Source organism: Nycticebus coucang, chromosome 17 (assembly GCF_027406575.1).
Source record: "Nycticebus coucang isolate mNycCou1 chromosome 17, mNycCou1.pri, whole genome shotgun sequence".
NCBI lineage: Eukaryota > Metazoa > Chordata > Mammalia > Primates > Lorisidae > Nycticebus > Nycticebus coucang.
This window is the reverse complement of record NC_069796.1, coordinates 80,780,780-80,806,542: the sequence shown is the minus strand read 5'-3', so window position 1 is coordinate 80,806,542 and position 25,763 is coordinate 80,780,780. Positions and strand designations below refer to the sequence as shown.

At 53.5% G+C, this 25,763-nt stretch overlaps 1 protein-coding gene across 4 annotated transcripts in view; it reads right to left on the bottom strand.

The window, feature by feature from the left end:
• UNC5A (unc-5 netrin receptor A) overlaps positions 1 to 10,123 on the bottom strand; it is a 60,812-nt gene extending 50,689 nt beyond the window's left edge. For all 4 annotated transcript variants that reach the window (XM_053566762.1, XM_053566763.1, XM_053566764.1 and 1 more), the window contains exon 1: positions 9,851 to 10,123. In XM_053566762.1, the coding sequence (XP_053422737.1) occupies positions 9,851 to 9,920 (70 nt within the window). In that variant the 5' untranslated portion in view covers positions 9,921 to 10,123. The remainder of the gene's footprint in view (positions 1 to 9,850) is intronic.
• Between the last annotated feature and the right edge of the window lie 15,640 nt (positions 10,124 to 25,763).

Below are 25,763 nucleotides of genomic sequence, written 5' to 3'. Positions count from 1 at the left end.
TCAGGGAACTGGATGCAAACTCCAGGCCTGATTCTAGTAGAGCTTCTCAATCAGGGGGAGATGAGCAAAGGAAGGAGGGATGCCAAGAGGCATGTTGGGATCCCCATGGACAGTCATACCAGACCAGCTTCCCTTTATTATAAGGTTACTGTTCTAGTAGATTAGGAACAGACTGGAAACAGTGTGTCTGGATTTCCACTAGGCACCTGCTCTTAGGGTCAGCAGATGAAGATATATGAACAGATGACAGCACATTGAAGGGAATTCAAAACATGTTAAATAGCCAGCATTGTTTTCTAACACTGAAGATAAAATAGTGTTGGTCCAGACTCGGTCTTTACTTTTGAGCTACAGGCTGTCATTGGTGTTATTCAGTATCTTGAATACTAAGTATTTGCCAGAGCATATTGATGACATACTGGTTATATCTGAGGATGACTGTCCCCATTCCTTCTTGGTGGACAAGAAGCTGAGGGAAACAGGACCTTGGCATAGGTGTCTCAGGCCCAACCTAATCTGCCTAATCATAACCCCTGGCTGTGGCAATTGGCTCACACACCGGCCACAGAACTGAAGTTGAATCACAGATGGAAGACTGGGACATGAGTTGGGCAGCTGAAGGAAGAGATGCTCCCTGTTGCCCCACCAAGCCTAGGCCTCTTAGTATGTTTGTAGCTGTGGGAGCTCCTGGCAGTCGCCTTGGGACTCTGAGGAGAGAGGTTAGTGGAGAGTTGTGCCAAACCCCAGGAGCAGAAAGGAGGGAGGGATCTTAGTCATACGGTCTCCCTGAAAACAACCAAGCTAGAGCTAACCTTGACCTGTCAGTTACATGTGCCCTTAAATTCCATTTCTTTTCTTGTTCTTCCTTTTTTGAGACAGAGTCTCACTCTGTCACTCTGGAGAGTGCCATGTTGTCACAATTCACAGCAACCTCAAACTCCTGGCTCAAGTGATTCTCTCGCCTTAGCCTCCAGAGTAGCTGGGACTACAGGTGCCCATCGCAACACCCATCTAGTTTTTCTATTTTTAGTAGAGATGGGGTCTCACTCTTGTTCAGGTTGGTCTCAAATGCCTGAGTTCCAGCGATCTACCTGCCTCAGCCACTGTGCCCAGCATTGGTTTTTTTTCCCCTTTCTGTTCCGGTAACTGCAGCAGACACACTTAGGACCCTATGCTTCTCCATGCTAGGCACTGTAGCACAGTGTGATGAGCTCCGAGGACTGAGGAAGATGGAATTATTGGGCTGACACCCAGAGGCAGTTAACAAGGATGTGGAGGGGTTGGGAGAAAGCCTGGGAACCATGCTACATGCGGAACAGTTGAGAGGCTTGGCCTGGCAAGGGGCAGAGGCCACCAGGCAGGAGCCTGTCTTAAATATCTGAAAAAGGGGAAGCCATTCTATGTGCTCCCAGAAGGAAGGGCCAAGAACCATCTGGAGAAGCCGTCTTGGATAGATTCTACCTCATTATAAGAAAGTGTATTTTTTTTTTTTTTTTTTGAGACAGAGCCTCAAGCTTTCACCCTGGGTAGAGTGCCATGGCATCACAGCTCACAGCACTCTCTAACTCCTGGGCTCAAGCAATTCTCCTGTCTCCACCTCCCAAGTAGCTGGGACTACAGGCGCCCATCACAATGCCGGGCTATTTTTTGGTTGCAGCCGGCATTGTTGTTTGGCAGCTGGGGCTGTATTCGAACCTGCCAGCTCAGGTGTATGTGGCTGGCGCCTTAGCTGTTTGAGCCACAGGCGCCGAGCCAAGAATGTGGTTTTTAATAGTCCCCTTTGCAGGAAGATGCGGGGCCCATGAAAGTCCCTTTGGTTTAAATTTCAGGGCTACAGCTGAGGAAAGCCAACCTTCAGAGGACTTTCATAATCGAAGGCTGGTGGTCTGGACAGTCCTTTTTTTTTTTTTTCTTTAAGGACAGTCCTGCTAAGGTTTAGAAAGCGTGAACACAGGGTGGGCTCAAGAGACAGATGTAGACAGAGAATGGGCTCCAGGAGGTGAGAGTTAGCACAAGACAACGCAGAGATCAAGGCCTCCTAACTTGCTCCCATTAAGTCAATGGCGCACCAAGACCATGGGGCATCATACAAGGACCTGGCAGTAAACAGCCACATGGTTCAGGGTTTTGCTCCCCACAGGGTTGGCAGAGAGGGCGTCCAGTCGAGCTGTAATTGCCCAGTAAGGTCCCAGCTCTGCCACTTCCAGCAGTGTGACCTTGTCTGATACTTCAATGTCCTCATCTAATAAATGGCTAAACCCATCTACCTCGTGGGTTGTGCTGAGGTTGTGATCAGACAATGCAGGCAGAGCCCAGTACTAGTCAGGATAACTACTACCACCAAGTTAATTAAGAATAAAAAATGTAATAGTCTACAGCTCCCAAGGGCTCTTCCTTTCCCCCTGCACCAGAGTCTCTCATCTTTAGCAGAAGAATGCGTTTGGGTGTCAAAGAACACAACTAATGAGAATGATGATAGCAGTGCGTGGAAGCCCCCAGCCTACCACAAGTATTCGGGCAAGGGGGCGTTGTCTCCCCTCCCACAACTGGGTTTCTCTGGAAGTCCCACACACCAGATCGCCACCATAGCCCCGCGCTCATCCACACTCAGGGGGACCGAGACGGCGGGTAAGGGGGTGGCGGTGGCAGCTGGGCGCAAGAAACCGAGAAGGGGCGGAGATGCCCGGAGGCTGGATGCTGGCTCCCCGGGCGGCAGCCAAGCGCTCAGCCAGGAACTTGTTAACAGGCCCGGAACAAAGAGCCGATAATCCGGCGGGCGGCAGCGGGCGGGCTGGCGGGCGGAGGGATCCCGCCCCTTCCCCGGAGCGGCCGCCGGAGTTTACCGCGCGTTAATTACCCGGCGTGGGCGGGGACTGAGGCCGCCGGGCGCCCACCCCAGAGCCTAGGCGCCCCTCCCCGAACCCGGGCCCGCGGGCTAGTTGCTAATCCCCTGGGCTCGGGCTCCCATTGGCTCGGGCACCTGCCGCCCTACGGCCGCTCACGTGCCCTGGCTTGCCGAGCTACCTTGACAACCGGCTGTGGGGCCCTGGAGGCTGGGGCTCGGGTCACGCGCCCAGGAGGCATTCGTGCCAGCAGTGCCTGACACCTCTTTGGGAGGACGGCTGGAAACATACAGACCTGGGAAAAACCTGCGCCAATTAAGAAGGGGTAGAGCCTAATTGAGGTACAAGCCCTTGAAGGCTCTTGGCTGGACCTGCTGGCTATGGGGCACTGGGGGTTCCACCTGCCGCCCTGGATCGGGTGTAGGACAGAGTTGGGATACAGTCTCCTTCGCCAAGGTCCCTGTAGCTTCCCTCAGATTCTGTCAAACAAGACATACTCCCCTGGCCGCCTCCTGCACACCCCCAGTCCCCAATCTCAGCTACAGATTTGCTTGGAGCTCAAGGTGACCCTGAACCTTCCAGATGGACACAGATCTGATGTGCAGGTGTGGAGAAGGTCCCGGCTCTGGGGTACCCACTAGTCAAGGTGATGCTGGCCCTTGGTGCTCCCAGCATGGCACACTCAGAGAGAGGGACTTCAGGGCCCCTCTCCCATCTAAATGGGACCCAAAACTTCCTCTTTGTGGTCTATTTTGGGAATGAGCAGCTGCCACTCCAGCCTCCCCAGACCTCTGAGCTTCTCTTCCTCTACCCAACCTCAAACAAGGCTGGAATGGCCCAACAGTCGTACCAGGAGAGGGGGAGCTGATATCTATGTGCCTTGCACTGGGCACGAAAAGGGACACAGAAGCAGCGGCCAGGCCTGTCCCCTATCCCAGAATGAGAACCTCACCTCCAGCCTCTGCCCTTCTACGTGGTGCTCCAGCACACTCCATCCCACAATGACAGCCAAGGACTCCCCCATTTCCCCCAGGAGGGGATGGAACTGTGCCCTCTGCTGTATCCATCGTCAATTGCTATCATTTATTGTGTGCAATCCTATGTGCCAGGATTGATGTGCATTGGTCCTCCTAGTCTGTACAACCCTATGAGGGGGGTTCTTTTATAAGTCTGATTTACAGACAAGGAAGCTGAAAAAGTACAGGGAGGAGCTGAACCCAGAGCCAGAACTAGGGTGAGGAAGGACAGGGGGTACTCGCTCTTAGGGGCTGCCACTCCACTTACACCCTAGGCATTTCCCTTGTTTCACTCTAGTCCTGGTGCAAATCTGGGCCCCAGAGCTTACCAATTCACTGGTCCACCATCTCCATCATGTGCCTGGGAGTCTGGCTCCTGGGGGTTAAAGGCTGCCTGGGTATCTGACATCAGTGCCTGGGAAAAAGGTGGGCCTTGGGCACTGGCACCCTAACTTTCTAGGGACCCTGAGGAGGCCTGTTTCTGATATTGAGGGTGTTCACCAGCTGAAGTGGGACCTCGTTTCTGGGATTGGGGGCTGGCACTTGATTCCCAGCTCCGCCTCACAGCCACCATTGGCTCTGCCACAGTAGCACCTGGCTCCAGGCAATGCAGGCAGCCCCTGCCAGGGTGGCTGATATCTGTGCAGGTGCTGGGCAGGTGTGAGCCAGTTCCTAGGGAAACGTCCTGCTGAGAACAGACCTCAACCCAGGCTCCAGAGCAGTTTTCCTGGGCACCTGCCTCCAGAGTCACCAAGTCCAACCCACAGCCCAGAGAGGTTAAATGATTTGTTCAAGATCACACAGCAATCAGATAGCAGTACAAAGATTCGAATTTCATTCTGTCCAGGGCCTCTGCACCCCTTTGCTGCTATGTCCTGTGTGTCAGAGCTGATCATTAACATTTGGTTGCAGGACAAGCTAAACCCAAATCATCATCTTCAGAACCCCCAAACAACTGCCTACTGCATACTGGAAGCATTAGCGCCTGAATCAGACCTAAGTCCTTGCAGGGGGTAGTGTATGTGCAGACTGGGGGTGGGAGGCTTCTTCTAACTAGAGCAATGACTCCCCTCTTGGACTCCTGTCTGGGACTGGGTCAGTGTGAAATGAAGCAGCTCATAATGAGCTGCTTTTTTCCCTTATCTTTGGCCCTAACACAGCTTAAGTCTCCATCTCTGTCCTGACTCATGCACCCTCACAGGCAAGGGAAAATAGAAGAAAGAGACAAATAAGCCGTGAGTACCTGCTGGATGTTGGGGTCTAGCATGGGTGTCTCTCCATGTTGCCCATGAGTTCATTCCTGTAACTCCAGGGAGCAAACGTGACCCATTGTATAAATGTGGAAACAGGCTAGGGAGTAAAAATCACTTGTCCAAGGACATGTGGCTTAGATGGGAAGCCAGCCCTGTCTGTCTACCAAGTCCCTGCCCTTTCCACTCCACTTGGCAGTACTAGGGGGTTAAGGTTCCCCAAAAGACAGGAGGACCCTCCAATACCACCCCTATGGGAGCAGGCAAGAGGAGCAAAGGGGTGGACTTGTAGAATTACTGCAGGAAGCCCAACTCCCATCTGGATGTTGAGGGCGGTTGGGACCCAGGGCTTAGCCTCAGGACCCCGGAGACCCACTCACGTGCTGTGCACAGGAGCCCGCGTCTTGGTGCCAACACTATGAATGACACTGTTCACATGAGAAAACAGCCACTCTGGGGAATCTATGCTGGGGCGGGGATGAGGGTGGGGAGGGAGGTTCCCACTCAACAGACATGGGTATACAACTTGCGTGAGTGACCCACAAGCACGCATACTCACGTGAGCTGCTTTGCTGTCCATGTGTGTGGCAAGGGTACACGGTAAACCCCCCCACCCCACCCCCACACACATACACACAATGGTGTCTGGCTTTACCAATCCCCATGCTGAACAGGGGCCAATTCCAGCCTCCCTGGAGCGTGGCAGTCTATGTCTAGGGACAGGGCTGGGCTGGGCTGAGGAAAGCAGAGCAAATTTCTCTTCCTGTCCTGGGGGAGAGCAGACCTCCCTTCCTGGCCAGAGAACCCAAAGTCAAAGGAGGAAACAAAGAGAAACAATAAGCAATTGGCTAACTGTAAATTGGAATGTGCTGGGGCAGGGAGCAGGGAGCAGGGAGCAGGGTCACAGTGCCACAGAGAACTGCACCACTGTGGGAAGCACTGGGGGAGGCTAGGGTCACAGGCTTGTGGCAGCTGCCCCAGGGCTGAGGAATCAGTCTGTCAGTGTGTCTGTCTTTAGTCCACCCAAAGTGCATTGGGGGAGGAGTTGGGGAGGCCTTTAGGTGGGAGCTATATTGAAATGGGGGGCTGAGCAGGACAGTATAGGGATTGGCAGCAGCAAAGGGGTTTGGCCCAGGCCTGGACCTAGCTGGGGAGTTTGGGGTGTTGGGTGGGAGGCATGCTGGAGGGGTCAGGCAGCACCAGGTTTTGCAAGGCAAGGGAGCTACAGACTGGTAGCCAGAGCTGGCCTTGGGGTGCCCAGCCCACCTGAAGTCAAAGCCAAGGGCACGGGGCACTCAGTCTCCCTGGGGGACCAGCCCAGTGATGTAGGGCAATAAGGGGACCTGATGTTTCCCTAAGGGCCCAAAGGGGTAAAGGTTTGGACTTCATCTGCAGGCACTGGGAGTCACAGAAATCTTGGAGCAGATGTCCAACCTGGTGCCAGGGGACTTAGTCTGATTCAGGAGGTGTAGGAGGGGGTGGGTAGGAGTGGCCACTACTGTGGTCCAGGTGAGACAGGTGAAGGAGAAAGGGGTGGCGGGTGGGAGGAGACAAAGGAGGCGAGGGACAAAAGAGCAATGTCACAAGTAGAACGGAGCTGGAGGACTTGGTGACAGATTAGATGTGAAGCGTGAAGGAGAAGGCAGAGCCAAGGGAGACGCTAAGGATTCCAGCCCCGGGCTGGAGGACAGGGGGAGGGGAATGGGGGGCCCTGGGAGAAGGGGCAACAGGAGAAGTTGGCCTAGAATCACCAGGCCCCGAAGGCATGCACCCAGACACACCTCTCCCTAGGCAGCAGCTAAGCCCAGCACTGGGGTCTTCACCTAGAGAAGGAGTCCACCACCTCAAGCTCAGGGCAGGCTGCAAAGCAGCACCAGGCAGGAAGAAGGGATGCGAGGCTGGAGGGGCTTCTGGCTCCTGGCTGGGGCCAAGGTTGGCTACTCAAGGAATCAGGCTGGTGCCTTTTGTTTGGGGGTTTAGTACCAGGATCAACACCAATCCCTGGTTCCTGGGGGAAGCCCCTCCTGACACCAGGTAAGGGGGCAGGTCAGTCAGAGGACCAGCTCTCACCTGATGGCCCCCAAAACCAGCCCATCCCATCAGTAAGTTGGGGTGAGCAAGAACAGAGTATCTCAGCTCTAGAGAATTAAGACCTCCCTTCAATATCACCTTTGCGTCATTCTGGGGGTGGCAGGTGGACAGAGGGTCCAGGCCAGGACTGAGGATGGGATAGGGCCCTGAGGAAGAGGAACATGGACAGACTTTGAGAGTCAGGATTGGCAATGCCAGAGCTTGGTGCCCCTCAGCCCCACCTTCCAGGAGAGCCAGCCCTCAAGCCCCTCCCCTCAGTAGCGCAGAGGTCTGGGTGGTAGGGAGACCACAGGGGCGGGTGTGTGTGTGTGTGAGCTATGGGTGCTGGCTTTGAGTAAGAAAGTCTGGTGAGACAGGTGGGTGCTGTGTGCAGGGACAAAAAGAGGGCCTGAGGGTGCAAGTGCACTGAAGGGACAGGCTTTTGTGCGATATCCAGCAACAGAGGGTCGGCACATGCCTGGGGAAGCAGGCGGCTGCAGTCAGTAGAGCTGGACCCCGGCGCCCCCTGCTGCCTGCTGGCTGTCCCTCTCTCAGCCTCTCAAACACATTTTTTCACCTGCCTCTCTGGCTGAGGAGATACTCAGTGGTGTGGGAGGAGCCAGGGTCACTGCAGGGCCAGCTTGCCTGGCATCCACACGTGCCCAGAGCCTGTGGAAGATAGTGAGAAGTGGCCCCAGACAAGCAAGAACCCCCCCATGGCCTTCAGCAGCTCCTCCCACAGGCCCAAGAGCTTTAGGGAGTCTGCTGCTCTGGTCCTACAGGCCAGCTCCCTGGGCAACCTTGGGTCAGGCCCCAACAGGTGCCACAACAACCAGGGATGTGGTTCCCCAACTTCATGGTCTCCTGACAGGTCGTATGGCAACCCTTCAGCCCAGGCTGCGGTGTCCTAGCTCAGCAACACCTGTCACCCTTATCTGTATGTGCTCACCTGTGCGACTGCACACAGCCAGAACACACACTCATCTGGCCACACAGATACCAGTAGTGCACATGCCATGCCAACCCTCCTTACACATGACAACCCACAGCCCTAACACATGCTCACATGGGTGACATGCAGCTATGACCACAAAGCCCTCACAGATCCAACTTTGTAAATACTGCCTGGGCACCTATTAGGTGTCTGGCAACATCTCCTTTTGTACAAGGTGTCAACACCCCCAGCTCACCATGGTCAATGGTGCAACCTGTACCCCTGTGTGTTCATCTGGGGAGTTGCACATACACACCCTAAGAAGCACAAGTGTGCAACACGCACGCACCCAGTGGCAGTTCAGCCTTCTAACTTGGCCAGGATTAGAAGAGGAGGCTGAAGGGAAGGTTCCCTAAAGGAGGATTGGGAGGTGATGAGGAAGGGAGACAGGGTAGGTGAGATGGAGCAGAGGCAAAGCTGAGGAGGCAGAAAGGGGGGTGGTGGTGGTCAGGCAGTGGCCAGTGCAGGATGTGCTGCGCAGAGAGACCCTTTAAGGAAATAGCCATCAGCCTCAATCATCAGGCTGGTCCCTGAGCTCACATTCATTGATCTCTGATCAATCCAGCTTGGCAGCTCAGGAACCCCAACGCTCCCTTCTGACACTCCTGTGATAAGCAGTCACCTGGCCAGGCAGAGGGGCAATCTCCCACGTTCCGAGGGGAGCAAAAATAGAGAATTTTTATGGCAAGCCCGAAACCCCCTTGATCACACAAATGGCACCCCCCAAACAAACACCAAACACACACAGCTCAGCTCTGCTAAGTACATGGTGGGGGGGGGGGGGCAGAGACCAGGAAGCCCCAACAGCTCAGCCTAGGTGGAAGCTCAGGGAGAGCAGACAAAGGATACAGGGGAACTTCATCCCCCAAGCCCTCTCCTAAGAGAAAGGAGGTGGGCTGAGGGCTGAGTTACCAGCAGGTTGGGGTGGCCAGCAGGGCATGCAGGGAGGAAGAAGGCCTGTAGAATTTAAGGGAGAAGGGGGAGGATGCAGAACAAACGCACATAACTCTGTTCCTCCCCACCCCACCCCCCAGCCAGGGAGGCCAGGAGCTACAGCCCCCGCCAAAGGGACCGCAGAGCTTTAAGAGTGCTGGCTGCAAGGGCTGGGGGCTGGTGTATGCGCCTCCACGCCTGAGTGTGTGCGTGTGCGAGCGTGTGTGGCGGGGACAGAGGAGGACACTGTGTTCTGGACGTGGGCAGAGGCCAGGTGCCAAGCTGGGAGATTGTGAGTGGCTGTTTGGGGCAGATGCTACCGGGAAGAGGTATCTTAATCCTTCCCCCACTTTCCTGGGCAATAGGATATGGTCAAAACCCTGTAATCTTTGAACCCTTGAAGTCAGGTTCCCGAGATTGATACCCCCCCGACCCTGCTATGGGGCTAGGCAACCAGCAAACTTCCCCCCCTCCCCCGAGGCGTGGGGCGTCTACACTCGTCAACCCCGCGCACTGCCAGCTGCTCCTGGACTTGGCAGAACCCAGGCTTCCGGGAGAGCACGCGGGGAAACTGCGCAGCAACGAGAGGCGGCCCCCGCGTCCCGCCTCGCAAAGTTTGGCCTCGGGGGGCTCCCAGCCGTGACCGGCAGCACGGGTCAGGAACCCCCCACCCGCAAAGAGCATGGAGCGTTCACGCGCATAGTCCCCCGCAAGCCTTCCCCGACCGCGCGTGGTGTGACTCACCTGAACCGCGGAGCCAGGCGGCAAGGACTATGCCCAGGAGCGCTGGCCACAGGCCGGGCCGGACGGCCATGGCCGCGGGCGGGCGGGCCGGGAGCGGGGCCCCGCGGGCGGGAGGGCGTCTTTCAGCGCCTCAACCCGGAGCCCCGGCTCGGGGCGCCCCCGGGGCCCATGCCAGCGGACTGCGCTGCCTCCAGGCGGCCGGCTGCGGGGCACACGCGGCGCGTGCCTCCCCTGGGCACCGGGAGCACAGCAATGCAGCCGGGGCGGAGCGCAGCGCCAGCCGCGCTGTGCACGGAGCCAGCCGCCGCGCGGAGCCCGCAGCCGGGGAGCGGGCCGACGGGCGCCGCAAAACACGGACTGGAGCAACGGAGCGGGGCGGCGGCGGGTAGGGGCGGGGGGGAGGAAGGAGGGGCCCGGCCGCCCGGCGCGGGGTACGCGGGCCACCCCTAGCACCCGGGATCCCTCTGGGCGATGCCTGAGGCTCCCCCAGGGAGGGGCTGGGGTGGTGGGCGGGGAGGCCTCCCACCGCCCCGCGTGGTCCTCAGGGACAAGGGCTGGAGTCTGAAACCCGGAGTGGATCAGTTGCCCGGATCCAGGCTCTCCCGGGCCCGCCAGTCTGCGCACAGGTGGCCCAGAAGGGGCGCAGGTCTGCTGCGACCCCGGCGTGGCGCCAGCCTATGGAGATCAGTCCAGGGCAGGGGTGCCCGGGGTAGGTTCCGCTGCTGTCCTTTCCCCCAGCCGCGCTTGGAGGCGGTTAGCGCACCACAGTATGCTGCCAGCAGCCCGAGGCTGGGAGAGCAGACTGCGGGAGAGCTCCGGGGCTCCGGGGCCCCGGGCCGAGCGCAAAGGTGCCCTGGTCCCCCGCTCTAAGCAGGCCAGTCTCGGGAACACCCGCAGTCCCAACAACGCAGCCTGATGGGCCTCAGGGGCGCGCCTCACAGCGTGACCCAAGGCTTCCCTAACCCCTCCCGCAGTTCACTGAAGGAAAACAACCTTAGGGCGCAGCGCATCCGACTGGGCGCGCTGTTTGCGACCAGAGAGCGCACCGTGCCTGAGACGTGGGCGTAAAGGAACTTGGCTTTGGGAGCTAGAGAGACCTAAGAAAGGGTCTAGGTGACTTTGGCGTCTAGCTCTGTGACCTTGGGCAAGTCAAGTCGTCTCTAGGATCCTCCAGCAGTGACCGCTGCTGGAGTATCCTGTTCCCCACCCCCATTCCCTAATCTGGTTAAAATAAACAGAGGGCTGCCTTGAAGGAGAAAGGAAATGACAAACGCGCTCCATGTGCCTGGGCGAGTGACCAGGAAAAGAGAGGGTCCTATTCTGGGTCGGGAGGGGAATGGGAAGGGCGAGGGCAGGGTCACAAACTCAAACGCCCATGGGGCCGGTAGATAATATAAATTACTGCTGCAGGCTAGGCGATATATAAGGAATGGTCTTGCTTCCACAAAGAGATATGAGCTCTCCTCTATTTCTTGAGCCACGAGGCCCTCTCTCGGTCTGTCTTTTGTTTCCCACTTTTGATAGAGAAGGGCTATGAGAAATGTTTTGCTTTCCTCTTAACCCTACTATATGAAAAAAAAAAAAAATCAGTCAAAGCTCCGGATGCACACGGGATAGACCAGGGAGGGCTTCAGCACCAGGGAGGCAATGGGCAGCACTGTGGAGAGGGCACAGAGATCTCATCTCAAAGGACAGCTGTCTCTTCTGCTCCAGGTATCAGCTGTGGAGGGGCAGGATTGGGGGCAACATGGCCTTATCCTCCAAATTTTCAATAGAAGCCATTGTGTGAGAAATATCATCATTTTAAAATTTTAACTAATAAAGTATATTTTAACCTCTTGGGTTCACAGATGAAAAGATCCACCACCTTCTGGTTTTGAACCTCTGCTTTGAGGGCTGCTTGAAAGTACATTGTTTCAGGGAGACTTGATCTACCCAAATGTCTGGAGAGAGGGGGAGAGAGAGCGTGCGCTAGTTCTGGGAGTAACAATGTGTGCCTAAACTGCTCCTGCTAACACCATAACCTCCTCTCCGCCCTCTGCTGAGGAGACGTGGGTAGGAAGGGTGAAACAGTGGCAGGATCTACTTTTGGGGCCCACAGTATGGGGGAGATGATTAGGGATAAGTGTGGGCAGCAGAGGCCCGTGACTGAGGATGAAGGCCTGGAGCTGGGGCTAGGGTATCAGATGACATTATAATCTTGCATGCTGGACACCATTACGTCCTTGCCTGGATTTGTAAATTGGCTTGATCTTCGCATGCAGTTCTGCTATAAAAACATTATCATTCTCATTCTACAGATGAGATAACTGAGGCTTCGGGAGAGGCCATGCTGGCTCAAGGCCAACTTTATCCAACGACTACAGGGCTAGCTGAGATGGGTCCTTGGGAGGGTTCATTTCAACATCCCTGTCCTTACATTTCCTCCTCTGACAGTTTCTGTTTTGGGATCAGAGTTTGAGAATAAGGGTTGGGGAACTGATAAAGAAAGTGTCTCCTGCTCTGCTCCATTTGTCTCTGCCCCACTCTCTTCAGCCAGAATAGAATGATCTATGAAACAGTCAGGATAGGTTAGGTTAGGTTGTGGTAACAGACAGTCTCCAAATCTCAGTGGCTTAAATCAACAAACGTTTGTTTCTCATTTGTCCATCATGTGTCTATTGCTTCTTATCATTCTTGCTCAAGGACCCAGACTCACAGTAGCCACTCTCCGGAACACTGTTGGTCAATGAGGAAGAAGAAAAGGGAGCTCTCCAGGCACACCCACCAGCAATCAATGGTTCAGGTCAGAAGTGTCAGCTCGTGTGTCATTTCCACTCACAATTCATTGGCCAGACCTGGCCCCATGACCTCACCCATGAAGGCCAGGAAGTGTAATGCTACTATACTCCTGGAAGGCAGAACTGAACTATTGGAGAGAAGCATTAATGACAGAGCTGCCTGAAGTCCCAGCATGACTCTCGCCTGCTTCTGCATCTCTACCTAGGCCAGAAAGGCCTTTCTTTTATTTTTCCAGCATCCAAGCTCATCTTCACCTCTAGACTTTTCCCATTTGCTTTTCTTCCTGGAATACTCTGTCCCCAGATGTTTACGTGGCTGCTTCCTTGTAGTCACTCAGGCCTCAGCTCAGATGTTCCCTTCCAAAGGTGCTCAGAGCCATGTCAGGAAGAAGATGATGCCCTTGAAGAAAGGGAGAGTAGATGTCTCACCTGAATTCTGCAGAAGAATCCAGGTTGTAGGGCTGCCAGGGAAGGGCTTATCTTAGACCCAGAGGTGGACTGGCCAGATGGGAGGAGGAGGGCCCCTGGCATCTCCCTTCTTCTTTGCATTTGATTCTACTCAGATTCAAGCCCTGCTTGTGACCTTGGCCTCTCCCTTCCAAAAGCCCCAGACTTAAAGAGAGGAAGTTAACCTGCCCTGCGTATGTAGAACCCTTCAACAAGTATCTGCAGATGCCCCTTTGCAATATCACAGTGACAGGGCACAGAGTTCACCTCTAACTGCTCTGCTGGCCAGAAATGTCTCCTCTCTAGGGAGTAAGAATCAGTCTCTCATTGGGTTCACCTTCCAAGGCCACAATATGCATGTTTGCATTTTTTTTTTTTTTTTTTTAGAAGACTTTAACTTTAGAAGACAAAGCTTTACCTCTCCTCCAGGCCAAACGGTTCTGCTTCAGTTGCTGGTAGCAGGACTCCAGGTCCCTGTCCTGGATATCCCTCACCCTGGCAGCTGCTCTCCAGCCAGGCTGCTCCTCTGAAGGGAACTGGAAGGTCTCCTGCCTGCATATCCAGATGCGGGAGAGAGGTCCCAATCAGCTATTGGTCAGTGTCATCCATCACATTGCTAATACCCCCGGACCTGGGGAGCTGAGATCCTGTGGTGAGGCCATCAGTGACATAGAGAGGCACCAAAGTCCCTGTGATGGTGGCTAAAATGCAAATCTCCAGGTCCTGCCCTAACCCAATTCTGATTCGATATATCTGAGGAGGGGTGGGGGAATCTGTGCTTTTACTAATCCCCTAACCCTTACTGGCTGCTTGTACTGCTGCCAGGAATCTGAAAACTGACTAAATTCTGAGCAACACCACCCTAGGTGTTTGCCATAAGTGATACCAAACACTGGGTCTTCCTCAACTACCCTTGGGTCACTTGTTTTCCACAATTAAATGCAGAGACTTAAATCCATCCCAATTGCATTCCATTGTATTACATCTAATCCCTCTTTCCCATGTGGAGACCTCTCAGGGTGTGGGTACTGTCAGGCAGGTACTTGCTATTTCCTTTAGCTTCTTGTAGTTACCAGCTAAGATTAGGAAGTCATATAAACTTTCTAAGTTTTTTTTTTTTTTTTTTTGTAGAGACAGAGTCTCACTTTATGGCCCTCGGTAGAGTGCCGTGGCCTCACACAGCTCACAGCAACCTCCAACTCCTGGGCTTAAGTGATTCTCTTGCCTCAGCCTCCCGAGTAGCTGGGACTACAGGCGCCCGCCACAACGCCCGGCTATTTTTTTTTTTTTTTTGGTTGCAGTTTGGCCGAGGCCGGGTTTGAACCCGCCACCCTCGGTATATGGGGCCGGCGCCTTACCGACTGAGCCACAGGCGCCGCCCAAGTCATATAAACTTTCAACCAAGCCCTTACTAAGCAGGTTGCCTAAGGCAGGACCAAGGACAGAGCCTAGAGCTGCCTCACTTGAGACCAAGTTGCATATTGCACTAGGTCAATAAACCAGCTGCTCTTTCATCCACTTTGAAGCCTTTGACTACACTATCATTCCACTCACATGTCACTGATGTACCCATGAAAATTAATGGAAAGAGGGTGGCGCCTGTGGCTCAAGGAGTAGGGCGCCGGTCCCATATGCAGGAGGTGGAGGGTTCAAACCCAGCCCCGGCCAAAAACCACACACACACACACACAAAAATAAATACAAAAAAAAAGAGAAAATTAATGGAAAGACTTTGCAGAGGCCCCAAAGCATGAGCCTCCAGTTTTGCAGGAGTTCAGCAGGCAGGACTTTGCTCTTGGAGACCCCGTGTTGGCTCTTTATAGTCCCTTCCCCAGTTCAAGCATTCGCATTTGCTCACTACTCAGCATCTGGCTTCCAACCTCTAGAAGCATCTTCCTGTCTTTCCTTTGAGTGCTCTCCCTTCCCCACCATCAGTGCACAAGATTCAGGTTGCACTATCCCATTCAAGTTCCAAAGGATGACATGTGCTTCAGGCCTGTCCCGTAGGCAGCCACTGGTCCCTGGACCACAGAAATTGTTTCAGGGATATGACTCAAACCAAGCCACTGAGGCTCATTTCTGGGATTTTTATTGGGACTAGGGAGAGAAAGAATTGCTTTTCCTGCTGGACGTGAAACAAAAGAAATGACCTGATCCTTGGAGCTGCTACTACATGAGAAGTCCTACCCACTAGGGGAACCTGCACCCTGTGGCAGCTCTGCCCACTCTGCTCGCTCTTCCTCTCTGTGGAGGAAGACACTGATGTCCTCTCAGTTGTAAGTTAGGGTGGAATGGCAGCCTTAGTAGGTGAGAGAGAATGAGAACAAAGGACCCCCAGAAACGTCTGGACCTAGTCCTCTTTGCACACAGGACCCCAAGACCCACTCATGCCCTGAGTCCAGCACACAGTATGCTGGTACCCACTCAGTCAGTATACTTCACACAAATGCATTACCTACACCCAACTCACACATGTGCACATGGGGCAACTGAATACCAGCTGGACAGATACTCATGTTCCTTGCATGGTTACAACACATATAAATACTTCCATGTCTCCCTACCCCATTCCTATAAAGACTTTATGTGCCCACCCTCCATGCCACCCGTGCCATGAGCACCTTGTGCCTGAGCATGTCATCTGGCCCTGCAGTTCCTCAGCACGAGAACTGGGCTGTCCTTGCTTTGGAGCCTCCAGGACCAAAGACAGCACTCACCATTTCTTGAGAACTAGCCATGCACACGCGCCAAGACAGGACTAAGCTCCTTCCTTTCTGGTTATCTCTTTTGATTCTTAAAACCCCTTATGAAGTAATCTACCCACTGTATAGATACAAAAATTGTGGCAAAGAAAAAGGAGTGTAAGTTGCTTAAAGCCACTCATTTGGTGAGGGATGGGACAAAGATTTAAACCTAGAAGCTGCTCCAGAAATATTTGCTGAGTGATTGAAAGAGTGTTCAATCTAACAAATGGTTTTGTTAGAGACACATGCTCCTATGGTATATCTGTTACCACACACATGCGTGCACACACAGAAACACACCCACCCAGAGAACCTCTCCCAGCTCCATGAGCTTCACGCCATCTCAGACTTGGAGGTTTCCCTGGCTACACAGCTCTCATTTCTAGTTTCCCACTGGGCACTCTCAGGCAGGTTAGGAGGTGAACAGTTTCCTGCTGAGGGGTCCATGTGAAATGGAGGGGGAGGGAAATTGTCAGGAATGGGAAGGAGGAGCTGAGGAGGGGGAGGAGGAGAGATTGGACCAAGTGGAGGCCTGGCACTGAGCCCTCTGCAGATGACCTGATGAGCATTTTGCAGAATTAATTTCATTAGCATCTCTGGGAGATGAACAATTAGCAAGATGTTCTGATGCCTTTAAAAGCTTAAGAGAAGAAAAAGGCTGCCTTCTTCACTTCCCACCAAAACACATCATCCTTCATCCCACTCTCCTCCATCTCCCTCTCTCATCCACCTTGTCCCATCTTGTCTTCTCCTGCCATTACAATGCCACTTCTGCCCCCACCCTGACCTGTCCATTCCTCCTGCTTCCAGGCTCCCATTCGCCCCTCACTGCCTGGTGCTGGAGCTCTGCCCACTTTGCATCAATTGGCCCCCTGTGTGCTGATTGCTCAGACACCCAAGGCTGAGGCCTCGTGCTGGTTTGACCTCCAAAGAGGCATAGCTTTCTTTGGCACTCAAAGAGGGCTGGGCCAGGTAGACCCAGCCTCCATGCCACCCATGCAATGAGCACCTGTGCCTGAGCGTATCATCTGGCCCTGCAGTGCCTCAGCACAAGAACTGGGATGTCCTTGCTTTGGAGTCTCCAGGACCAAGGACAGCGCTAACTATTTCTTGAGAAATCCAGGACCAAGGGAGCCCTGGAGTCCTGATTGATTTTGCTACCAGGTCCATGGCAACTTCCAAATGAGGTTCCAGTGGGGATTGGAGTTCCTCTTCCAATTCCAGGGCTTGTCTGGTGGACAGGAGAGGGGTAATCTTCTGCCTTCTCTTCCAGTGCCTGGCACATGGAGTCCCTGGGGTTGGGGTGTTGGCCCAGGTTAGTGTGGGGGGCATCTATGGTTGTACCAAACAGATGGAAAAGGGGACTCCAGATGCTCTGGGTTGGTGTTTGTTCTAGACTCCAGCTGCATAATCTTGGTCCTGGGAATGCACCCCTCACGGTGCTTCCTTTAAGTCCTGGGTCAGTGGGAGGGGTCTTGGTACAGCCTCCATTGGGCAGTATGGGTGTAGTGCTGATATGGAGAGGCCCTGCTAGCTGGGTCCTAGACTTTAAAGTTGAGATTTTGAGTTTTCCAGAATGAGGTGGGAGCTCCAGACAGACCCTCTCCCCTCGGACTAGATGGTCTCTCAAAGATTCTGAACTCCCTTCAGCCACAGACCCCTCCTTTAGTTAGGGCATCAAAATCTTCTGGGAGCTTGCCACAACCCTGGTTTTTGATCCACTCCCAGATCTACTGACAGGATCTTTAGATGGGACCTAGAAATCAGTAATTTAAAAGGAATCTATAATTCCAGCTGGGGCCTACAGACTGGGAACCATTACACCCAAAGTGGGCCAGGAGGGGTGAAAAGGGTGGTCCCAGGCCCTGAAGCCAGATGGAGAAAGCCTGATCTAGGTAGGGGTGCTCCCTGGGCAAGACGCCCTCAGGGGCTGGTGATAGGTTATTTGAGGTAGGGGTCAGTGAAAATCTCTGACTTTCTCCGTGAAACACAGACACACACACACACACACGCAGAGTACATAAACAGATATGCAGCATATCTGGGTATAAAATTTCAGAGAGAGAGGCAATTAGGGAAAAAAATTCTTACAAGGCTCCTAATGGGTGCAATAGTGAAAAACAGGTTGAGAAACACTGCTCACCATTGAATGGTCTGAAGAAGCCCAAGAACACAATACTCCACATCTAGATGTGCACACACCCACACATCCACACACACACACCCAGGGACAGACAAACATACACAAACCATGCCTAGAGGCACACACACAAACACATGCGCTCACAAATACACAGATAAACACATACATCACACACCCAGACACAGGCCTGCACTCCCACACCGATACACACTACGTACAAACAAAAGTCTTCTAGCTCCCACATGTGCAAATACACTCTCTCGTCCTCACCCTCCCACGCAGGCTCTGGGAGACTCTAATAACACTGCTTTAGTGAAGCGGAGACTAGGTTAGGATTTTAATAAGCTTTTAAATAAATAAATAAATAAAAGCCCCTCTAACAGGGGCTCTATATTTCTTATTAATGTGACATCCCTGGCCTTACCTTTCTTGGAAAGAGGGAAGCCACAGAGCCGCCATCACAATGGCTATCTGTGCATGCATGTGGGTGTAGACCTGTTTCTTAGATGAGTGCATGTTCTGTTCAGGGCTGTGGGTATTGCAGGCAACAGATCGGGAAGGAGCGTGTGTGTGCACGTGTGTCTGTATGTGTGGCAGTGATTATGGCGTTCTCAGGCAGACACTGTCAATTCCCAGAGAACTTGGTCTCTATATTCTCTGCTTCAAGATTGTACGGCTTACTTTCGCCAATACACAGTGCATACTCCAGAAAGACATGTCGAATGAATGAATGAGTACGTGTAATTTACAAAGTGTCTTAATTTTCATTCTTTTCATTAAACCTCGTAAATTGCCCATGGCCTAAATATCATTACGCTCCTTTTATAGATGAAGAAACTGAGGGTCGGAGATTTTGAGGCAGTACCTGCACCATTACCGCCTACACGTCTTCTAGTTCCTGACTTTGCACAGGGTACACAGTCTAGCCTGCCACCACTTAGGAGACCCAAGGATAGTCCTCTGTGGTCTGCCCTGCCCAAGGTTGCTTGCAGATGGGTGCTGGAGAGGCACCCTTGTTGGACTCTAGCACCAATAGCAAGACCCTCTTGGGAGGTTTCCTCCACTCCTCCCTGGTGTCATTGGTATCTGCTGCCCTCGCCCCTTGAGGGCTCGCTGAAGCTAGCACACAGTACAGACATTCACCCAGCAGAGCCATTCTGACTCAGTCCCTCGGGGGTTGGTACTTACTGTGTGCCAGGGTTAATTGAACTGGTAATTAGAAGGAGAGATGCTTAATATATCTGGTTAGTAAAATAACATCCCTTGCATGAGCATGCGGACGCTGTCACTCTGCCAGGAGGAAGCAGAGACGCTGCATCCCTGGCTTTATGGTCAGCCACGCAGGATGCCCCCTGCTCCTCTGTGGCTGGTGCCCCACCCTCCCTGCTCCCTAAGTCCTGGAATCAATTCCTGGATGTTAGAGGAAACGCATCAGGCCTGGGGAGATAGCCAGGGGTGCCTTGTCCCAGAAAAGGTTCCAAGGTGAAAGGTGGCACCACAGGGTTTGTCTGCCCAGGCAGGAGACCTGAGCACACCTTGGGGGGCCTCCCAGGAGGACCCAGACCTTCTCATATCTCTCCCTGACTTTTCATGCCTAGGGCTTCCTCCTAGGGCTAGACCCTCACACTCTAAATTATATCTTTGGTGAATACCTCTAAAAATTAATTTTTAATTTTACATGTAAAACATGAATACATTATTTTGTGTTTTAAAAAAAAGTCTGCACATAACCCCACATCAAACCTCAGGTTTTTTCAGAGAGGGGACCACTGGTGGAGGCCTGATGTGTAGCTTTCTGAGCGTTTCTCTCCAGGTCCGCAGGTATATATGCTGATGGAACTAACCGACATAGACGCACCTGATTTTCGGTTTTTCACACTATGCTGTCTTACCATGTGCTTCCTTCAGCAATATACTTTTTCCTCCACTCAACAATGACATGATAAGTTGATGTTTTCGATTTCGATCAGATTTCACTGGGCTAGAATTTTCCACATGAGGAGAGGAGCCTCCTCTTCCCTCAGGCCCCCACACTGGGGCCTACATTGGGGTATCCTCTAAGTGTAGGCTGTGTGCCCAGGGGTCTGCCCTGCTCCCCAGGGTTCATCCCACTGCCTGACTGCTGCCCTGGACCCTGCTTCTCCTAAGTGACTGGAGTGAGATGGGTGACAGCAGGCCCCATCCCTCCTCCTGCCCTCAGACACAGTAGCTCATGGAAGACTGGTCTGCATGCCAAACTGCCACAGCCCCATGTGGTGCCACCTCCTGCCGCTCCCCACAGGCCACCTCCTGCCTCCCCCCACCATGAGTCTTCAAGGAGACAGGTTGCCTCCTATTGCCCACCTCAAAAAAATAGCCCTGGAGGCTCGGCACCCATAGCACAGTGGTTACGGCGTAGGCCATATACACTGAGGCTGGCGGGTTCGAACCCAGCCCAGGCCAGCTAAACAACAATGACAACTGTAACAACAACAAAAAAATAGACGGGTGTTGTGGCAGGCACCTGTACTCCCAGCTTCTTGGGAGGCCGAGGGAAGAGAATCACTTAAGCCCAAGAGTTTGAGGTTGTTGTGAGCTGTGATGCTACAGCACTCCACTGAGGGTGATATAGTGAGACTCTGTCTCAAAAAAAAAAAACAAATAGCCCTGGAAAGGCTGAGCCTGAGTGATATCCCCTCCCTGGGGGCTGCAGTGAAGACAAAGGTGCTCAGCTCACCTGCATAGAGGGCAGAGGGGCTGCTGAGCTCTCTCCCAGATCCCAGCACCGGCAAGAACAGGCCCTGCACGGATGGGCAGTGAGCAGGTGTGAGTGGAAGTGGCCTGTGCACAGGAGAGGTTTTATTAACCTGCTAATGATCCATTTAATAAGGTTTGAAGTCAGGTGAATTCGGCAGCTAGACAGGTGGCACCAAGGCTGCAGGACGTGAGCTGGTGGGACATAGGGACATAAGGGAGTCAGCAGGGTCTTTAGCTACCACAGCTCCAAGTCAGTTCCCATTCTAAAGGGAGTAATAGGACACATGTTTATTGTTGTTCTTGATATTATTAGAAAGCCCAGGAATAGGTTAGAGAGTAAAGGCAGAGTTAGACAGGCTGTGGGCTCAACCCACCTGGCTGCTGGTGCCAGCTGTGTGCTCACACATCCATCTGAGCTCTGTCCCCCACCCACCCGCATGCCTGCCCACTCATCCATCTGTCCATCTGCACACACATTCATTCAACAGGTATTCACTGACCCCCACTCTATGCCAGGCCTCGTGCTGTGCAGTAGATCCTGTTGTTTTGGAGCTGAGTACTGAGTACTCCAGTGGGGGTAGCAGAAGGACAACAATAAGCAAACAAATAAACCAGCGAGATAATTCCAGATGGTGAAGAATACGTGTATAAAATGGGTGAAATGAGAGAGAGTGGCTGATGGGAGGACGGGAGGGCATTGATATAAAAGAGTGGCTAGGGAGGGTCTCTGAGAAGGGGCTGCTTTAGCAAAGACCTGAATGAAGAGAAAGTTGCTGCAGCCGTGGGAGACCTGGGGGGAAAAGTGTTTTGGGCAAAGGGAACAGAAAGTGCAAAGCATCCAGGCAGGAAATGAGCTTGGTATGCTTGTAGAACACAAGGACACACAGTGTGGCAGAGAAGGACGAGGGGGGATGGCATCTAAGAGGTGGACAGGGACCAGATCCCCGGACCCCTGATGGCGGAGGGGAATCTTGAATATTGCGAGAGCAAGAAGTCAGTAGAGGGTTCAGGAGGAGAGTGACATGATTCGATCTGCATTGGAAATATGATTTTTCTGACTGCTGTGTTTGGTGACTGTAAAAAAGGGGGGTTGAGTGGCAGCCAATGATTTTTAAGCCCCTTTCAGTTCCGAATCCTGTAGTGCCCCACCCCTCTCCTGTTCTACAACAACATTAAGGATAATCTCTAACATTTGAAGGGTGTTTTCACCGTTTACAAATCACATTCGGGAACTGTTCTGTCTCCTTTTCACGGCAGTGGCTCATTCAGTGATTTCCAGGGAAGGGACCTCCTTGAAGCCCCTGCAGGGCAGTCTCAGAGTGGAGCCTCCAGGGACCTGGAGCCTTGGAGCACACTGCTCGGCAGTGCCAGCTGGAAGGTTGAGCATGCCACCATTTGTCTTGTGGTGAATGTCTGTTTCCTGCCAGCAGGGCCCCCGGCCCCCCTCTTTTGGTAGTGGAATCCTCATTTTCCTTTTCAGAAGCTCTACCATTACCTCCACTCTCAGTCTTTGTGGTCCAAATGGAGCCAAGCTCCCTCTGGCTCCAGGGGCAGCCAATCAGAGTTTCTCAACATCCTGTCTTCCACAGTGATTGGTTCATGTTGGGTCCCCCATTTGTACCAATGAGAACCAATCCTGAGGCTTAAACTTGGGCTTGTATAGAAGATGCTCTGTTTCAGGAAGGATGTGTCACATGGCAGCTAGAGGCCTGGAGTAGCTAATGGCCACCAATTAGTAAAAGTCTGACTCAGAAGGTACCCCCTCACAAAGGAGGGCTGACAGGGAGACAAGGAGAAAGAGAGACTTGTTTTGGTGGAGCACCCTGATCAAGCCATGCCTGAGGTCCATCCTGGAGACTTTCAATTACAAGAGCCCATGAATCCTTAATTGAGTTTGAGTAAGTTTGAGGTGTTTTCTGACCCTTGCAGCCAAATGGCTTCTCACCAATAAACATTTGCACAACCATTAAAGGTTTATAAAAATACTCTCACACATGAGGCTTGATTCAGTTCTTAGAGCAACTCTGGGATAGAGACATTATTATCCTCATTCCATAGGAGAGGCCAATGGGGCTGGAAGATGGAGTTGCCAGAAGCAGAGCTGAGACTAGGACTCAAGTCTGGGGGACGATGGCATGGCACATAGGCTCTCCCTGGGAACTTCTTTTGAATCTTGAGCCAGACCTCTGTGCACCTCCCTTTGCCCACCAAAGCCCCAGGGCTGGCCCGTCTAGCTTCTTTTTCCTGGCTGTTGCCACCTTCAGCCTGGGGTTCTCATAAGCCAAACACTGCTGCCTATTAAATGCCTGTTGTGTGCCAGGCTCTGCTCCAGCACACTGGGATGTGGTAGTGAACAAAACCAGCACTTGTGTTCTGCCGTGTGGAGACAGACTAAAAACCCACAAAGGAAATATTTTCAGGCAGGGGTTACGTGCTATGCAGAAAGCCAGCCTTGTTGCTCCTCCAACCTCAGGCCCTTTGCAATGGCTATGCTGTCTGCATAAAGGAACACAAACCAGGGAGATGTGACAGTGACCAGAGAAAGCTAAAGGCCTCTCCCCTGAGACCTGAATCACAAGAAGGTGGCAGAGAAGGCAACAACTGGCAGATGAGTGTCCCAAGCAGACAGCATAGCCATTGCAAAGGGCCTGAGGTTGGAGGAGCAGCAAGGCTGGTGTGGAGCAAGAACCTGGGGAGGTGGGCAGGGGCAGCCCCGGGGGCCCTCATAAACCATGGGCAAAATGAAATGTGCAGTGGGAAGCCAAAGCAGGGGAGGGCAGAGCTGATACTCTATGGGGAGGGCAATCTGGTGACTGTGGAGGCTGCGGGGCAGAGGCAGAGGAAACAGGGTGCCCCCAGCTCACCCCTGCCCCACCAAAGCCCCCAAGCTTTCTGCTCATCTATAGATTCCCATGACCAGCCCTGGGTGCCTGGGGGAAAGATGCACCTTGACAAACTTAAGCAGACATGTTTCTCTACCAGCCTCTTCACATTCCTTTTGAAGACTCACCCTTAGGGACTGGCATTCTATGAAAAGGGTCTGCAGTTTCCTATTATCATCATTGACAAAGGCATCCTTCCTCAGACCCCAGGGAATGTGCACCAAGGAAAGATCACCTCGCCCTGATGCCTGGGACTACTTTCCTCTTCAGAAGCAATCTCTCTCTTTTGGAAAATCCAACTCCCTCATCCCTGCCCCCCTTCATGACCTCAGGAGGCCACAGTGTGACACATGTGGACACTGCGCCTGTGCATTGTGGCCCCCATGTGCGAGCTGATGACCCTGGGCAGGAGGGAGGGAAAGGAGAGAGCCACATCCCTGGAAAGGAACTGGGTACGGGAGAAAAAGGCCCTAGGCTATGGGGATCCAGCCGCCACCACTGCCTGTCTGTTCCCATCAGGAGAGCCGTCGGCTCGCTGCTATTTTATCTGTGTTTATTTGTCTGTCTGCCTGTGTCTTGCTCTATCTTCTGATGTGTCTGTCTCTCAGCCATCAGATGCCCCCTCAGCTGGAGCCAGTATCTCTGAAGACAAGCACAAGCCCGCATCTTTCTCTCAGAGGCTGGGCGTGCACGCACTCTGGCCGCGGGGGGCTTTGCTGCCTCTCTGAGAAACAGCAAAAACAGCTTCTCAGTGGTACTTCACTTTACAGTTTGCATTTCTCCATCCCACGCACAGGTTTAATTATTTCCTTGCCTTGTTCCTGAAGGAGTATAGGGCACTAGCCTGCCGTTTGTTCTTTACAGTGACATTGTGGGGTGAGCAGGCACAGACGGAGCTTGTTAGCTATTGAGGAAACTGAGGTTCAGAGGGGCTTCGTCAAGTCATGAAGCCAAGGCGTGTTAGGGGCAGGGATGGGACTCAAGCCTCGTGTGGGGTGAATTGCTATTCAGGTGGTTTCCAGAGCCCTCTGTCTCCCAGAGGTTTGGAGCTTCCATGACCTGGGGATCTCCTGGGCTGCCCTTTTCTATCACAGGCTTGGCAGGTGCAACTGACTACCATCTCCTGGCTCTCTCAGGCCTGTGTCCCAGCCTCAGCCCTCTGCCTGAAGTTCCTGGGGAAGGCTGCGTAGAACAATAAGTTGGGGAATCCCAGGGAAGTGGGGGAAGGGGAGGAGATTGATCTAGAGAGTCTGGGCCAGGCTGGGGCTGGGGTGGCAAGAGCCACTGTGCAGGGGCTGAGGCCTGGGCAGGGTGGTCTGCAGGGGTGTGGTGGGGAAGAGCAGGGGCTGCCCAGCTGACAGCAGGGGACAGGATGACTCAGAGCAGAGCTGCTGCCACTGCAACAAAGGAGGGGAGCAAGGGGGACGACGAGGCTTGGCAACCGTTCTCCCAGCTGCTCTGGGTTTGAAGCTGAGCCACTTTGCTGGCTCCAGCACAGCGCGAACAGGTGGCAGCAAGATTGGCACAGCCAGGAAAATCCATCTTGTGGAGGCCAGCATGCAGCAGAGCGGGAGAGGAGCAGCCAGACGGAGGGAGGGTGCAGAAGGAGAAAGGGGAGGGCTGCAGGAAGGGTCCCTGGCCATCCGGGGGGCAGGCAGCTCCTCCCCCCCACAGCAACCTCTGCACTCACACGCCCTCAGGGACTGCGGGTTGGCCCCGTTCTCTACCTGGAAGGTACCCACAGGAACCTGTCGTCCACTTTCACCCTGCTGCCCATGCCTTCCAGCCAGCCACCTCTCAAGCTATTGCCAGGTGGGCTGCCTGGCACAGGAGATACCTGAGCACCTGGGGGGAAGGGAGGCACCTGGGCCTCCCAGGTGGGCTTTCAACTCCAGAAGTGGCAGGTTGAAGTTTCGTGCCTGGCAGCTTTTTCGAGGTAGGTAGCCCCCAACACATTCTGAGGTATCTGGTGACTCAGCTGGGAATGGGTTCATTCAGCAATGCCCAGAATCAAGGCCATGTGTGCTCTGCCAGAACCCCATGAATGCTGCCCATGAGTGAGGTACTATTTGCCACTTGGGCAATCACAGGATTGTGTGTGGTGCTACCTGAACACCCAGCGGATGCCCAAATAAACCAGGTGGCTGTGGCATCGATTCAGTCCCCACTTGATGGATGTCT